This window comes from Pteropus medius, unplaced genomic scaffold (genome assembly GCF_902729225.1).
Source record: "Pteropus medius unplaced genomic scaffold, Ma_sr-lr_union100, whole genome shotgun sequence".
In the NCBI taxonomy this organism is placed as follows: Eukaryota; Metazoa; Chordata; class Mammalia; order Chiroptera; family Pteropodidae; genus Pteropus; species Pteropus medius.
In genome coordinates this window covers 16,270,799-16,287,569 of record NW_024352784.1, presented here as the reverse complement: position 1 = coordinate 16,287,569, position 16,771 = coordinate 16,270,799, and the positions used below count along the sequence as shown (strand labels likewise).

The 16,771-nt window shown below is 33.6% G+C and overlaps 1 protein-coding gene across 2 annotated transcripts in view; it reads right to left on the bottom strand.

The window, feature by feature from the left end:
* NAALAD2 (N-acetylated alpha-linked acidic dipeptidase 2) overlaps positions 1 to 16,771 on the bottom strand; it is a 53,564-nt gene that overhangs the window by 16,956 nt on the left and 19,837 nt on the right. For both annotated transcript variants that reach the window (XM_039848343.1, XM_039848342.1), the window contains 7 exons: positions 12,147 to 12,232; positions 11,745 to 11,864; positions 11,562 to 11,644; positions 9,246 to 9,309; positions 8,609 to 8,676; positions 4,629 to 4,720; positions 270 to 360 (listed from right to left, as the gene is read on the bottom strand). In XM_039848343.1, the coding sequence (XP_039704277.1) occupies positions 270 to 360; positions 4,629 to 4,720; positions 8,609 to 8,676; positions 9,246 to 9,309; positions 11,562 to 11,644; positions 11,745 to 11,864; positions 12,147 to 12,232 (604 nt within the window). The remainder of the gene's footprint in view (positions 1 to 269; positions 361 to 4,628; positions 4,721 to 8,608; positions 8,677 to 9,245; positions 9,310 to 11,561; positions 11,645 to 11,744; positions 11,865 to 12,146; positions 12,233 to 16,771) is intronic.

Below are 16,771 nucleotides of genomic sequence, written 5' to 3'. Positions count from 1 at the left end.
ACTACTTGGTACTGATAACCAGCTAAGTCCCTGGCATTGCTCTGTCAACTACCACTTCATTGAATGACGCTGGCAGTGAAAATTCACAAAATAACCCAAATTACTAACTAGTCCATCCACAAAGGGACATGCAGCCTGTCTCTCTATTCCTGAAATTCTTCACAGGCCACATGTTCATCTGGTACCTGTGCCAAACAACTAAATGACAATTCTTATCAAAAAGAATAGTGGTTGAGTTACTATGCATCCAAAAAAATAAAATGGCTTACCCTATTCTTAGTGTAACGGGCTCTGCCTGAAGCAATTCCTAGTCTCTGAAAATAAGCTTCAAAATCACTTCCAGATCCCAGCTTGTTGATTCTAGATATAGAAAATAAATACACACACAAAAAAAGGCGTAAATAAATATGAAGTTAAATAGTTGGAACAACTAATCCAAGAATAGCAAGGAATTTCATGGTACATATATAGGCATTAGGAAAAGGTATACCACCCGCCCAAGACACTTCCCTGTCATCTGCTGGAAATTGGTGTGATAAATCTGCATTGCCTACAACCAGATTTTGGCAGTGCCACCAAAGACAGCAGCCTAGTGACTATTCTCTTCCATATTTTCTGCATTTATAGTATTTGTTTAGAGGGGGAAACAACAAATAAAATATGGTCCCTGCCCTCAGAGAATTATAGTCTAGTAAGAAAATTGCCATGAAAGTCTATATTTAAGATTATGAAAAATATAAATGTGCCTTATTTCAAAATTAGATCTAAATACATTCCTTTGCATGTAATCAAGAAACCACTATATATATATATATATATATATATATATATATATATATATATATATATATATATATATACACACACACACACATATATAGACACATAAAATAATATAATGCCATGGAAAAATGTTCATCATACATCAGTAAAGCAGAATATAAAATTACATATACATAAAGAAAATAACTATGTACTTCGAAATTATTAGATGTGTTTTTGAGATTGAGACCTTGGATTTTTTAATTTTCTTTTTGAATAAGCATGCAAAACTTCTATAATGGAAACACATTTAAACTTTCATAGACTTATTTGCAATGTAGAATGAAGCCATAAACTACCATTATCAGCTGGTTTTAGAAATAGTATTGCATTAATGCAACAAAGAGCTGGTTCTTTGAGAAGGTTAATAAAATTGACAAACCCCTGGCTAGACTCACTAAAGAAAAAAGAGGACACAAATAAAATCAGGGATGAAAGGGGAAATTATGACAGACACTGCAGAAATACAATGGGTCATACAAGAATACTATGAAAAAGTATATAACACCAAATTTAATAACCTAGAAGAAATGGACCAGTACTTAGAAAAGTACAACTTTCCTAGACTGAATCAAGAAGAACTGGAAACTCTAAATTGATCGATCAGCAGTATGGACAATGAAACAATCATCAAAAACCTACCAAAAAAGTCCAGGACCAGATGGCTTTACCAGTGAATTCTACCAAACATTCAAAGATTTAATATCTATTCCCCTCAAACTCTTCCAAAAAATTGAAGAAGAGGCAATACTTCCCAACTCATTTTATGAGGCCAATGTTACTCTGATACCAAAAAGAAAACTACAGACCGATATCTCTCATGAACACAGATGCAAAAAATCCTAAATAAGATACTAGCAAACAGAATACAGAAACATATTAAAAAGATTATACACCACGATCAAGTGGACTTCATCCCAGAGGCACAGGGTGGTTCAACATAGGCAAATAGTTAATGTGATACACCACATAAACAAAAAATAAGAATCATATGATCATATCAATAGATGCAGAAAAGCCTTCGACAAGATACAACATCCATTTATGATCAAAACACTTAACAAAATCAGCATAGAAGGAAAGTACTTTAACATAATAAAGGCCATCTATGACAAGCCCTCAGCCAACATTATACTTAATGGTGAAAAACTAAAACCCTTCCCTCTAAGATCAGGAACAAGGCAAGGCTGTCCACTATCGCCACTGTTATTCGATATAACATTGGAGGTCCTAGCGAGTGCAATCAGGCAAGAGAAAGATATAAAAGGTATCTATATAGGAAATGAAGAACTCAAACTGTCACTATTTGCGGACGACATGATTCTCCATATAGAAAACCCTAAAGACTCCACAAGAACACTACTAGAAACAATAAGCAAATACAGTAAAGTCTCCAGAGACAATTAACAAATTAACGTTTAAAAACCCATAGCGTTCCTATTCTCTCATAATGAAGTGTCAGAAAAAGAAGTGGAAAAAATAATTCCTTTTGCTATTTCAACAAAAATAATGAAATATCTAGGAATAAATTTAATGAAACAAGTGAAGGACCTATATAATGAAAACTATAAGACTATTAAATCAAAGAAGATACAAAGAAATTGAAAGACAGTCTGTGTTCTTGGATTAGAAGAATCAACAGTTTAAATGACCTTATTACCTAAAGCATTATACAGATTTAATGCAATCCCCATCAAAATCCCATCAGCATTTTTTAAAGAAATGAAAGGAAAAATCATCAGATTTGTATGGAAGCACAAAAGACCCCGAACTGCCAAAGCCATCCTGAGAAAAAAGAACGAGGTAGGAAGCATCACTCTGCCCAACTTCAAATTATACTAAGAAGCGACAGTAATCAATATGGCACGGTATAGGCAGCAAAACAGACACACTGACCAGTGGAACAGAATCGAGAGTTCAGAAGTAAACCCATATTTATACAGGCAAATAATTTTTGACAAAAAAGCCAAAAACATACAATAGAGAAAGGAAATCCTCTTCAATAGATGGTGCTGGGAAAACTGGAAAACCACCTGCAAAAGAATGAAACTAGATTGTTGTCTATCACCACACACCAAAATTAACTCAAAAGGTATTAAGGACCTGAATATAAGACCTGAAACAACAAAATGCATAGAAGAAAACATAGGAACGAAACTCAAGGACCTTGGACTTAAAGAGGATTTTATGAATTTGACCTCAAAAGCGAGGCAAGTAAAAGCTAAGATAAATGAATGGGACTACATCAAACTAAAAAGCTTCTGCTCAGGAAAAGAAATCATCAACAAGGTAAAGAGACAACCATCTGAATGGGAAAATATATTTGCAAGCAATGCTTCTGATAAGAGCCTAATATCCAAAATGTACAAAGAACTCATACAACTCAATCACAACAAAAGAGCAAATGATCCAATCAAAAAATTAGGCAAGAGGACCTGAACAGACACTTCTCCCTAGAGGACATACAAATGGCCAACAACTATATAAAAAGATGTTCAACTTCGCTAGCTATTATGGAAATGCAAATCAAAACCACAATGAGATACCATCTCACACTTGTTAGAATAGCTATAATCAACAGGACAAGTAATAACATGTTGGAGAGGATTCAGAGAAAAAGGAACCCTCATATACTGCTGGTGGGACTGTAAATTGGTACAGCCACTATGGAAAACAGTATAGAGGTTCCTCAAAAAAACTAAGAATTGATCTACCATATGATCCAGCAGTCCCTCTACTGGGCATTTACCCCAAAGACTTGAAAACCCATATCCGAAAAGATATTTGCACACCGATGTTCATAGCAGCATTAGTCACAGTGGCCAGGACATGGAGTGTCCTACAATAGATGATTGGCTAAAGAATCTGTGGTACATATATACAATGGAATATTACTCAGCCATAAGAAATACTGCCATTTGTGACAACATGGATAGACCTCGAGATAATCATGCTAAGCAAAATAAGCCAGACAGAAAAGGTTGAAAATCACATGATATCACTTATATGTGGGATATAAACCTAAAAGCAACAAATGAGTAGAACAAACAGAGACTCACGGACATGGACTATAAACTAGTGGTTACCAGAGGACTATAGAGTAGTGATTACTAGTGGGGTGGGGGAGGAGGAAGAGATAGACAGGGTAAAGGGGGTCAACTATAGGGGAGGAGGGAGAGGGTGAAGTGGGTAAAGGGGATCAAATATATGGTATCTGAAGGAAACTAGACTTTGGGTGATAAACACACAATAGAATATACAGATGTCAAATGATAATGTACACTTGAAAATTATATAATTGTATTAACCAATGTTACCCCAATAAACTTAATAAAAAAGAAAAGAAATAGTATTGCAATAGAAAACAAATATAAAGTAAATTTAGGAAAGCTATTGTATGAATGAGAACAAATAGAAAATTAATACTTATGTAAAATATAAATTGATTACAAGTAAAGACACAATTTTGTGGTTGATAATGTCCATTAAATTTAGAAGCAAATAATCCATCTTTTTTTACTTCATCATTATCACTTGAAGTTATTTATTAATATATTTAATACATATTGGAAAGAAATTTTATGCAGGGATGAAAAATAATTTCTAACAATGTGGTGAAATAATTCTAACTTAAGATTGGCTGTCTGGTTGATGGGCACATCAAAGGCCAAAGGGATCCTTTAGGATTATCTTTTCACTACTCATTGTTGACGAGGCATCTGAGAATTGCATGTCTGGAGAAAAAAGGGGCAAAGGGGAGTTCATCATTTATTCTATGGTAGAAAATATACAAACAAGTAATTTACCTAGGAAAATTTTTATTTTCAGATGAAGGGTCCTTTTCCAACCAGCTTTCATAAAGAGATCTACCCTTGAAACCATCATCAGGGCTGGAGATCTGGAAAGAAATGAAATACTGGGACTTTAGTGGCAAAAGCAACTAAATTTATGCCAACATAAAACCATATGCTTGTTAACATCAACTTCTACTTCTAACTATATATACATTTGTTCATCATGTTCTTCATAGAAAAATATGCTTTTGCAAATGGGAATAAAAATATCCAGCCCAAATTCTTGTTCATTTATGATGCCTGCCTATTGGTAATTTTGCCGTGTACCTAGGATAAAATTTCCTGCTTATTTTGGTAAACTTTTAAAATAGAGTTTCAGATTTGCAATAAATGTCATCACTTCAATGTTTGGCAGCTTAAATTTCTTTTGGTGAGAAGTATCTGGGGGGAAATTTAGTTTAATATTTACTTTAGTAAATTTCTTCTATCCAAGAAGACCTGCAAAGAGGCCTCAGGGCAGCAGATCAAGGTTATGAGGCTGAGCTTGAAATTGTCAATATAATTCCTGGATTTGTAAGGTGGGTGGGATGAGAAGGAATGTTATTTTAGAAAGTCTGATTGTATTTAAACAAAGTTGGAATTTGAAGAGTTTAAAAAACTGCATAACCTCAGATTTCTATTTGGGAATTTTAAGAGCTTCTGTGTATACATAAACATTTTTACTACCCTTATTAAAAGTATATTTATGAAAAATGGGCAGAAGATCTGAACAGATACTTCCCTAAAGAGGAAATACAGATGGCTCACAAACATATGAAAAGATACTCAAGTTCACTAATCATCAGAGAAATGCAAATTAAAACCACAATGAGATATTGCTTCACACCTGTCAGAATGGTTATCATCAATAAATCAAAAAACAGTAAGTGTTGACGAGGATGTGGAGAAAAGGGAACCTTCATACATTGTTGGTGGGACTGCAAATTGGTACAGCCGTATGGAAAATAGTATGGAGGTTTCTCAAAAAATTAAAAATGGATATACCTTTTGACCCAGCAATTGCACTTCTGGGTATATATCCAAAGAAAACCAAAACAATAATTTGTAAAGATCTATGCACTCCAATATTCATGGCAGCACAATGTACAATAGCAAATTGTAAAATTGCAAAAATATGGAAGCAACCTAAATGCCCATCAAGACGATTGGATAAATTATGGTTCATATATACAATGGAATATTACTCAGCCATTAAAAAAAAATGAAATCCTACCATTTGCAATGACATGGATGGACCTAGAGGTTATTATGCTGAGTGAAAAAGTCAGAGAAAAATAAACACCATATGATTTCACTCATATACGGTATCTAAGGAACAAAAAGAACAAACTAATCAAAAACAGACTCATAAATATAGTGAACAATTTGATGACAGACAGAGGAGAGGGGGGTTTGGGAGGCTGGGAGAATGGGGTGAAGGGTTAAAGAAGTACAAATTAGTAGCTGATAGTTGGGCACAGGGATGGGGAGCATGGCAGAGGGAATGCAGTTAGCATTAATATGAAAGCTAAGTGGAGGCCAGGGGAGGAAGGGAGCAATTGGGGGGATCGTTTTATGAACATTATAGATGTCTAACCAATGTACTGTATATTTGAAACTAATTTAAATAAATAAGCTTATTTATAAAAAGAATCAGTTCATAAGGGAAAAAAAGTATATTTATGAACTTCACTTTTCTTTCCACACTCTAAGAAAAGCAACGCCATGTGGGTGGAAAATTGTGGACTGTAGAGTCTAACCATGTCTATTTTAGATCCATATTATCACATATATTGGCTGAAGTTAATTTATAGCTCTACTTTGTTCAAAAACAGACCCAAGGAGACCCTACTTAAGAAACCCAGAAAGCATTATAATCTTTGGTGTATTGCTTCTCATCTTTAAACCTTAGTTTTCTCACTTGTGGAAATGGGAGGAATTGTACCCATCTTAATCTAAACATCATCTCCTCTGATATCTTTTCTGGCCTTCATATAGAGTTGGTTATTCCTTCATCATCATGTAGGAGGTCCTCAGCTTAAAAACAGTTGTAGCCCTGCATAGAAGCATCCCCTTCCCTGCCAGTATTTGGCAGCTGCAGAGGTGTTCTGCTCATTTCCAGTCAGATGAGTGGATTCTACTCTCTACTTGGCTCCTGCCAATTTGTAATAGCTGAAATCCTACTCCAGTTCCTACATCCAGCTTAGACTGAATTCCCTGCAAAATCTTTATTTTCTGGAATCACACTATCTCGGTCTAGCACTAACCAGAACTGTGTCTCTTTGGCCTGGAAGCCCTAAATGAGACTTTTCTGTCTCAACTATATGCATTGTCATAATTGCTATCTCTCCTCCATATCAACACCTGGTCCCCTTTCTTGCTTCTATCAGGCAGCTGCCATAGGAGAATGAAAAAGTCTTTTTTTTCTACTGAGTTTTCACATGGCCATAAATAAGCACCTGCTTTTGTACAAAAGGGCATAGACCCAAACTTCTCCCTTACTGGCCCTGAAATTCTTATTATCCCTGACCTCATGAGCAAGAGACAGCTCTGCAGGACTACACAAAGCATAAATGCATATCCTGAGAAGGGTTCTCCCAACACGGATTTTCTTTACAGCTTGCTTTTAGGTAGGATTTTTCTCACAGGACATTCCAATGAAAAGATCAAAGACATAAGATACCCTCTATGGTAGGAGAGTTGCGGTGTGCATAATGGAAGACTCATTTGGGAGAACAAGTTTTTAAAGACAGTAAAAGAGAAAGGGCAAGATTAAAAGAGACTGGGAAATAGCATCTACAGAAAAGTGATACCTACTTCATTCACACTATCATCTAAGCAAGACCTAATTGACAAAAACATTTTTATAATTAAATTTTATATCAGGGAACTAAATGAAGTTCACAGAAAATGAGTGGATTATATAATTTTTAGAGACTCAGTGTTTTAGAGTTTTCAGAGTACTCTATATCAATAACTAGTATTTATAATACTCCTGTGTGATAAGCAGCATGGGAAAGTATTTCCACTTTGCTTTTAGGCTTGCTACAGCTTAACCTGCTCACTACACTGATAGAGTGATCTTTCTAAGGAACAAACGTGCTAATGTGCAAGCTCGTTAAAGATTCATTAATTTTTCCATCACCAGGTTTCTGAACTCCTTGGCCTATTTGTCATGCCCCCTTTCTTACCATCTTTCCATGAACATTTTGTATTTAGGGCATATTGAGCTACACCTGCAGGTCAGGAAATATGTTCTTTCATACCTCCACATCTTTGGGGAGAACTATGTCCTCTGCTTAGAATGCCTTCTCCCTTACTTTCAACATCCTTCCATTTATAGCTCAAGCGCTCATTATTTTATAAACATCCTCTGATGCTTCCCAACTTCCTCAGCTACCCCAAGATTTTAGGTTCTCTAGTCCATAATTGTTCTCCATTGTACATAGTATCCAATATTCCAGTGAATTATAATTCTTCATTTATAAGTCTGTATCCTCTCTAGATTACAAAATATCTGGATTCAGTGACCTTGTCATTTTATCTTTGTTGCTGCTAGAATTCATTTTATAGGGTCTGATATCTAGTAATCACTCAATATTTATTGAATGAATGAATGAGCAGCCAAGGCAATCTTTGAACCCAAGGTTTCTCCATTCCAGCTCAGTGTTCTTTCTGTTATATCAAAATGCCTCTGCCCGGTGAAATTACATACCCTATACATTACAAGGTACACATAAGAACTATTAATAAGAACTATTATTAGAACAGAGAAACTAGCAATACAATCTTCATTGTAATGTCATATGGTGTGTTAGAGATTTTGTTCTGGCTTGTTATTTATACAAATGAGCCATGTCTGTCATCAGTTTAAAAATAAGTACTGCTAAGAAAACAAGTATTATGTACTTATCCATTCATCAGAAAACATTAAGACTGATCTACTTATGTACCTCTTTTGTCAGTTTATACACCAATTGGTAAAGAAGGGGTGTACAGTCAACTCTGAGAGTATAATTGCCTGAAAAGTAAAACAGAGTATTTTAATATTTCCAAATGAAATTCCAATCTATGTTTAATTCTAACTTTATTTTCTAATGATAAATAAGATATAATAGACTTCAAATAGAAGGCATCATTCAATCAAAATACAGTGAAAGCCTAGAGACACAAATGTCACATGTTAGGTTCAAAAGAAAGTCTGCAGGTTGTGCTTTTCTCTGTGTGTGTGTGCTTATTTCAAAATTTGTACTAATACAGAAAGTATTTCTGTATGAAACTGTAAAATATTTGTAAATTGTAAAATCTTTTAGCCAAATTCTTTTAATATCTATACAGAAGGAATGTGGTTAATATTAGAGTTTTAAATAGTAATCCAATATGGTAAATATACTTAAAAATTAGGATCAATTGCTTAGTTATAAATCATTGATTCATTTGAATCATAGTGATTTTCTCTGGTAAAATAGGAAACGAAGATATTATTGAGGCATCTTATAGAAAGAGAATAATCTTAGGTAGTTTATAAGTTGGAATTTACAGACTTAAAATATGATATACTGTTTAATATCAGTTTGAAATAAAATTTACCTTCTATTGATGAATCTGAGTTGATGTAAGCAATGCTTCTCTCCTGGAGTGTTTTTGCATTCTCCTATAGTTGAAGCAAAGTTGTTACTTAATTCATAGTACTTATAATTGTAGGAATGTAAACAAAATAAGCAAATTAATTTAGTATGAAAGTGGTTGCAGATACCTTTATAAGTAAATACCTATGCCTTGGACCATAATTTCTGAGAAAATGTTGCTAACTGGTTGGTTGATAACATTAAAGCCATTAAAACAAGAAAGAAAAATATTATGCTGTAGTTACTGTTTGTAGCAATAGCAGGGAACTCTGGAGAAAAAGTATTTTCAAAGTGTGGGTCCTTAAATCCTTGAACCAGAATATGAAAGATCAAGACTCCCAGATCCTGGCCCCTACCCCTGATCTACTGAATAAGACTTGCTGACAAACCTGGAAATCTGTATTTTCTAAAAGGTATCCCTGGCAATCTTAGCATACATTGAAGTTTGAGAGATCCATTGATATTGGATACCCAAATAAATGTGTCATTTTAAAAGCAAAAAATAGAAAATTTCTGTTTATTTTTTTAAGAGAAAATATGATGAAGAAAAGGAGAAGAGGACAGAGGAAAAACTAGAGAGGAAGAGGGAAGGACATTACGACAAACACTATACTGACTGACTGACTGACTGACTGACTCTCTCTCTCTTTCCCTCTCTCTCTCTCTCTCACACACACACACCTCCAAGAAAGATAAAGGCTAATATCACACACACATAGGAATACGCTAAGAGCATTCTTTACTTCTCTTTCTAGCTTGCAACCTTGTAAGAATATGTTATTAAAAAAGAAAAAAATTTGTTTAATGAAAAAAACATTTAAAGCTGTGAGAGTTTATGGCACAAATGAGGAATGCCACTTCTCTGCATCTGCCCACACAGGCCAGATGATAGTTGTCTCAGCTATATAGATAGAGTCAGAGTTTCTATTATAACAGATTTACATTAGAAATAAGGAAGATTCCTTAACTTATTTATAACAGAAAGTATGCTGTTGAATATGATAAAGATTCTGGTAGAAAACTAAAAACGGTGTTGAAATTGTCATTCAACCCATACGTATTTGAATTAATGCAAAGCATATTATTTTATATCTTAGATTCCTTTTATCTTTAAGCTGCTAAAATTATAGAAGCAGAGGCATGTATTTATATATACATGTTTTCCCAAGAAATCATGTATTTCTAAAAGTAAACAACCATAATGAATGAAATTAGATTGATCTAAACAGTTTACTTCAAAAATGCATGTTCATAATACTAATGTAATAAAACTTTGCAATATAAATGGAATCAAAGAATAACTGATAAACAACTGTGTGCATGATTTTACCCCCATATTGATTTGATTCATATTATTTTAAAGTAAAGTAAGAGGAAATGAGTCAGGAAGAAAGCATTATAAGAACTAGAGACAATGTCAAGAAATGTATGACATGCTTTGAAACAACATTATAAAATCTGGACTTATAAAAGATAAATAGAGCATGGTGAAGGGAGAATAAGTGTTAATACTGTGTCTGCCTTTATAAAAATGAGCTTACTTTGTACATTTAACAGCTTTAAGTTACTTGACAGAGAGCCTAATGGAAAAAGATGAAAGAAGGTGGCCTAGAAAAAAAAAAGAAGGTGGCCTAAGAGAGATACTTAAGGATAAAACATTAAGAGCCAGTCACAAATGAAAATCAATCATATCTGAAGAAAAAATAAATCTTGTAAACTCTAAAGTAAGGCAATTTCCTAAAATAATTCTATGTACTAAATTATCATCTAATACTAAACACTTAGGTACTTTTGTGAATGGTAAAATATACCCAGGGTTGCAATTTTATATAAATCTGTAAACGTGAAATTATAATCAAAGTCAAGTCATCTTAAGAGCTCATCTTATATTTTCTTAGAAGAATTTCAGGGAAACTTCAAAAACTTGAAAATTAACTCTAGGGATATGTATAAGTTTGAAGATAAGTCAATTCACTTGTCAGAAACAGCTTGCTGGTTTTGACTATTTTCTGAACTTACACATTTTTCTTACTTAAAACTAATACAAAGAGAAACTAAAATATTTTGACAACAAATAAATTTGTTTGTAGCTGAGTACTTAAGAGGTTATTCTGTTTTGCCAAACTGTTGCAAAAGTAAAAACAAACTCCAGTTCTTAAATTCTCTTTTTCTCTAAATTAAAATCATATTAAGTAATGGAATCTATTTGTGATCAGCCTGAGATACATATATTTTTTCTCCTGTTGACCAAGAAGATAACTTTCTTTGTCTTATTTACCTCAGCCCATTCTGTGGAACCCAGAAGTCCAAATTCTTCTGCATCCCAGCTGGCAAAAATGATAGTTCTTCTAGGTCTCCAACCTGTAAGCATTGTTAACATACATAGTTAGGTACACCTACCTAAAAATAAAAGAAAAGTGAGTCACTTTTTTTCATTACCTACCAAAGAAACATTATTTACCTCTACTCATCATCTTTCCAAAACTCTGAACGATTTCTTGTAAAACAGCAGTCCCAGTGGTTGGGTCAATACCTCCAAACACCCAGGAGTCCCGATGACCTCCCAGAATAACATACCTGTCTGGAAAACAATGTGTTTAAAAGAACTACAATTTTGAGTGCATTATAAATATTTGCAATTTATGTTTTTAAATTAAACGTCTTCCTTGAGTTTCCTCCACAGAAAAAAATAAACACTATATATCTAGAGTCTTCTTTTAGACTGTACTTTTCTTTTTGTTTTCAAATTTAGTTGTTTCTTTTCAGCCAGAAAAAAAAAAGTCAATTGTTGACTAAAATTTATCTTCTCTTACTCTTTTAATCTTTGTAAAAACAAAGTATTTTTAAAAATTCTGTGACTCACCAGGTTCCACAGATCCTCTGATAGTTCCAATTACGTTATAAATCCTTGTAATTTTATTGGTGTTATGAACATGCATTTTAACCTTCCTAGAATTCAAATGGAATAAATTATTTCACATAGAGCATCATGTCTAACAGAATTCTTCCAGTGTTTAATTATGAAAAATCTCAAAAGTACAGAAAACTCTATAATAGTTCAATGAATTCCCATATATCTACCACTTAAATTCAATAATTGTTAATATTGTTGAACCATTTGCAATAAGTTGCAGACATCATGACATTTTACTCCTAAGTATTAAACATGCCCTTAAAGTAAAATTTTAAAAACTGAATGTCAATATTTTAAATTCTTCCTCCCTTACAGCTATATTGTTGATAATTTATTTTAAATTCAAAATATTATTTAATATGTCTTGAGTATTCTAAAATTTTAAATATACTTAATTACAAAAATAAGGAAGACAGCTCATTATGTATTTAAGAACAAATAAGCCTATTTTTAATGTATTCTTGTATTTACATTAATTGCTGCTATTCAGTAACTTTTTTTCAAGATAATTGTAGTAGTATATCAGTTCAACGGCTGCCTAATTGCTGCCTATAAGAAGCATGATAAAACTTTATTGTTAAAATGGGAATTTGAGAAGCATCTGCTAAAATGTATGACAACCATATAATGAAACTTCCAGGCCATCACTGTTGAATCTGATCAGGGCCTGCCTTTTAAATATTCATTCATGAATTACAATCAACCAAATTAGAATTCAAGGCAAAATACAATCAAGCTCAGAGAGAAAAAAAATATTCACATTTCATGAATCCAAAATGACATGGAAAATTTTGAGCCTCTTTTTCACAAGGGACCAATATAAGCTTTTATCTATTGGCAGGGACTTGGGGGCAGGGGGATCTCAGCAGTTTCTAATATATGGTTCATTTTTTAATAGAAGAACTACCAAGCTGTCAAAACCTGTATATTGTTAAGTGCAGATTCTGGTTTTTCCCTCCAAAAGTATATTGTGCTTCCAAATGCATATTTAATTCATGTGCAATATTCAACTAAAAGTGCCTTTGGGAAAAAACTAATCAATGGGTAGTCTTTTCATTTAAGACATTAAGAATTTATTTTTGCTGCTGCTAAAATTTAATAGCAGAAAATTAGAAACATTGTATAGCATAGTGTTTCTAAAAATATGAGCCTAAGACCTATTGGTAAGAAACCCAAATTCATCAATATTATGTCATTAAATGAAGAAAATGAAAGAATGTAACAATGAGGGCTAAGCAAAAAATCTATACTTTTTAACTTTTTAATTAAAAAATTTTTTAATGAAAATAAACATAAGCTATCTGCTCAGATTCTCCAAGAAGCTCATCCACATCTTTAATCCTTATGCCTTTCTAGGTTTTAGTATCACTGACTCCAGAAATGCCTAAATATCTACTTGTTTGTCCTATTATGATTTCAAACTCATCATGTTCCCAATAAACTGAACTCTAGAATAGAAGCTCTGCAGGGCAGGAATTTTTGAATGTTTTGTTCTCTGCGGAAGCCCCAGTACCCAGAATGGTGCCTGGGGTATAGTAAATGCTCAATAAGTATTTGTAAAATGAATATTCTCCTGTAAGGAAAAATTGAGAAAGACCTTAGTTCATCCATCAGAGTTCTTTCTTTCTTCCTTCCTTTCTCCTGCCTGTCTGCCTATCATTGTCTTTAGCCAGATGATTTTACAACTCTGTAGAGACAGAATTTAATCTGTAGACACATGATAGTAATGCAAATAACTCATGTTCACTGAAATGTACAATCTGTCTAGTGAATATTCAACTGACTTCCCTCCCCCAGTGTGGAAGAAATCAGTTCTGCTATTAAATCAGTTTTTCACCATTTCTGATGAGCTGATTTTTTGTATCAACTTTCAATTTTCCCTTCAACTAATTTTAACTCCTTTCAGTTTCTCGTATTAATTAATATGATTTTAGACACATTTTATTTTGTATTTGTATAAGACGTATGGTTTTACTTAAAAAAAAAAAATCACCTTTTATCATTTTTGGATCCCACTGAGATGTACGATGGATTCATCTCACAGACCAGGTATGGGCAACTTAAACCCAGACATTTCTTCTTTTGGTTCTCAGAAGTAAAATCCCAAGTAGCAATAAAATTTTAACTTTACTGACTCTCTGTTTCACTTAATTTTTTTCCTACTGATTATGCGTTTTATGTTTCTAGTTTGTTTATGTAGATAAATTATTCCCCATTGGTGGCAGCAATGGTTAGGAATTTGAACTCATGTTTTGTAATTTAGTAATCTCTGCAAATGGATTAATAAATTATCAAGATCTTTTGGGGATGAGATATACAGAAAATGTGGTTGTTAGCAATCTTCTTAATTTGTGTATTTGTTTATTTTGAGCTCAAGTCAACTAAGAGTTTTGTGTCAATAGTGAAAGGTGAACAGCTTTTTGGTATTGTGACCAGAGAAGTTTTATGTTTTTGAGTTTTCTCTTGAACTGTGACTGATATTAGAACTGAAACTATATATTCTGTTTTCTGTTTGCAAATCAGAAAGTCCTTTATCTTTCATTGTATATGTTTTCCTACCTCTGGAGGGTATTAATAAATTATACAATAAAATTTCTTATATTAAAGTTACTCTGTTCTGAATGAATTATAGAGATAAATAAGCACTTATATTTTTAAAAAATTCTAAAATTCCTGGAAAATAAGAAAATTGAACTAATAGTGTAAAAGTTCTGAAATGAAAAATAAATTACGAAAACTAAAAAACACTCTAAGAATCCAAGATCACATTGTTAAGGTAAACTGTCAGCAAACAAAACTGATATAATAATTTTGGTTTTATAAAAATAGTTATATCTTCTCTGATTTATCAGTATTACATTTCCCTTTCTCTCTACATTTCAGGCAAATAAAATGACTTAAAGTTCTAATAACGACATGCTGTTTCGCAATTCTGTTCAAGCTGATCTCACTAGTTGGCACTTCTTGCCTGCCTCAATCCAGTGGAAAACTTACTCTTTCTGTAAAATTAAGCTCAATGAACACATACCCTGTAATCACTCCTCCTTTGCAACAGTGCTATGTGTTAATAACAATTAAAATGATAAGTGTATTGAGCCCTACAATAGTTATGTGCTTGCCCATTTTAATTCATTTAACCCCCCCACATAGTAAGTGATGAATAAGTATTGCCTCCTTTCTTTCTTTTACTCCTTTACCTTAAGTTAGCCTTGTGTTTCACATGTGTAACATTTTATCTCTTCTTCCTTCTGATTTATTTCTAGATTTCTGTCCTCTATATCACTGATCCTTTCCTCCGTTTGGTTGACTCTATTTTCCAAGCTTGTTATTTCATTTTTCAACTCTTGCAGTGTGTTCTTCATCTCTAGAAGGTCTATTTGGTTCTTTTTGAGGGTTTCAATCTCCTTGCTAAAGAACTCATTCTGCTCATCTAGTGGTTTTTTCAGTTCCTGAAATTGTTGATATGATTCGTTTTGGATCTCACTGAGTTTTTCCAGAAGTACCATCCTGAATTCTCTGTCATTTAAGTCACATATTTCTATGTCTGTAAACTTATTTTCTAGAGATTTTTCTCTTTCTTTCTGACATGCTTTGTCACCTTGGTTGTTCATGGTGTTTAATGGACTGTTTCTTCATATTTGTATTAATGGAAGTATGTTTTGCTTTTTTTTCTCAGAAAGAAGATTTATTTTATAATGGTCCCTAGCCTGTTGCAATAAGGTGTTTTTCTTTTGGTTTCCAGTAGATGGCATCTAAGACTCTTGGATCTCTGCTTTATATAGAGTCTTAATAATGTCTTTTTTTTTCCTTATAGATGTTTAATCACACTCGCTACTCTCAGTCTCAGTTCCTGTCAGTGTTAGCGACAGTTTCAGTAGCGTTTGCTCAGATTCCCCTGGGCCTATATGACATTCTATCTCGGAGAGTATGTGGGGAGGGGCCCTCTGGGTTGGGAGATGGGGGCTGCAGGTCAGCCTCAATTTTGCAACCGCAGCTAGTAAAAATCTCTGCCATCCCTGCTTTTCTACTGTCTCCTTTTCTCTGCCTTCTGCGCTGATGCCTGGGCACTGCCGCTGGACGCATGGAGCTCACAGCTTTCCTAGGCAAGGCTATTCAAGTAACTCGCTGTACCTTCTTCCCTCCTTCTCCTCCTACAAGTAGCTCTGAGTGCGAGAGGCAGCTTCTTTGTTTCTCCTAGTCCACCGCCTGACAGAGTTCTGACCTGTGATAGCTCTTATGCACAAATCCCATGCTCAGACATGCTGGTGTGCAATTTGGGTGTTTTTTTGTTGCGTTCTAGATGTTCAGCTTATTGTTGTTTCAAGGGGAAAGATCTGGGGACATCTCTCATTCTACCATATTTTGGCAAGTTTCCACATGTGTAACATTTTGAAAGTTATATGAAAACTGTTTTAAAACTTTAAGTGAAAAGGGAAGTTAAAGGTTAAACCTATAATTCAAGTATAGTAATTTTTGAGACTTCATAGAATAAATGTTATAGCACCATTATTGGAAGAAATTCGATACATCATTCTCTAAGTACTTCTTAAGCGACATAAGATGTTTATTCATTA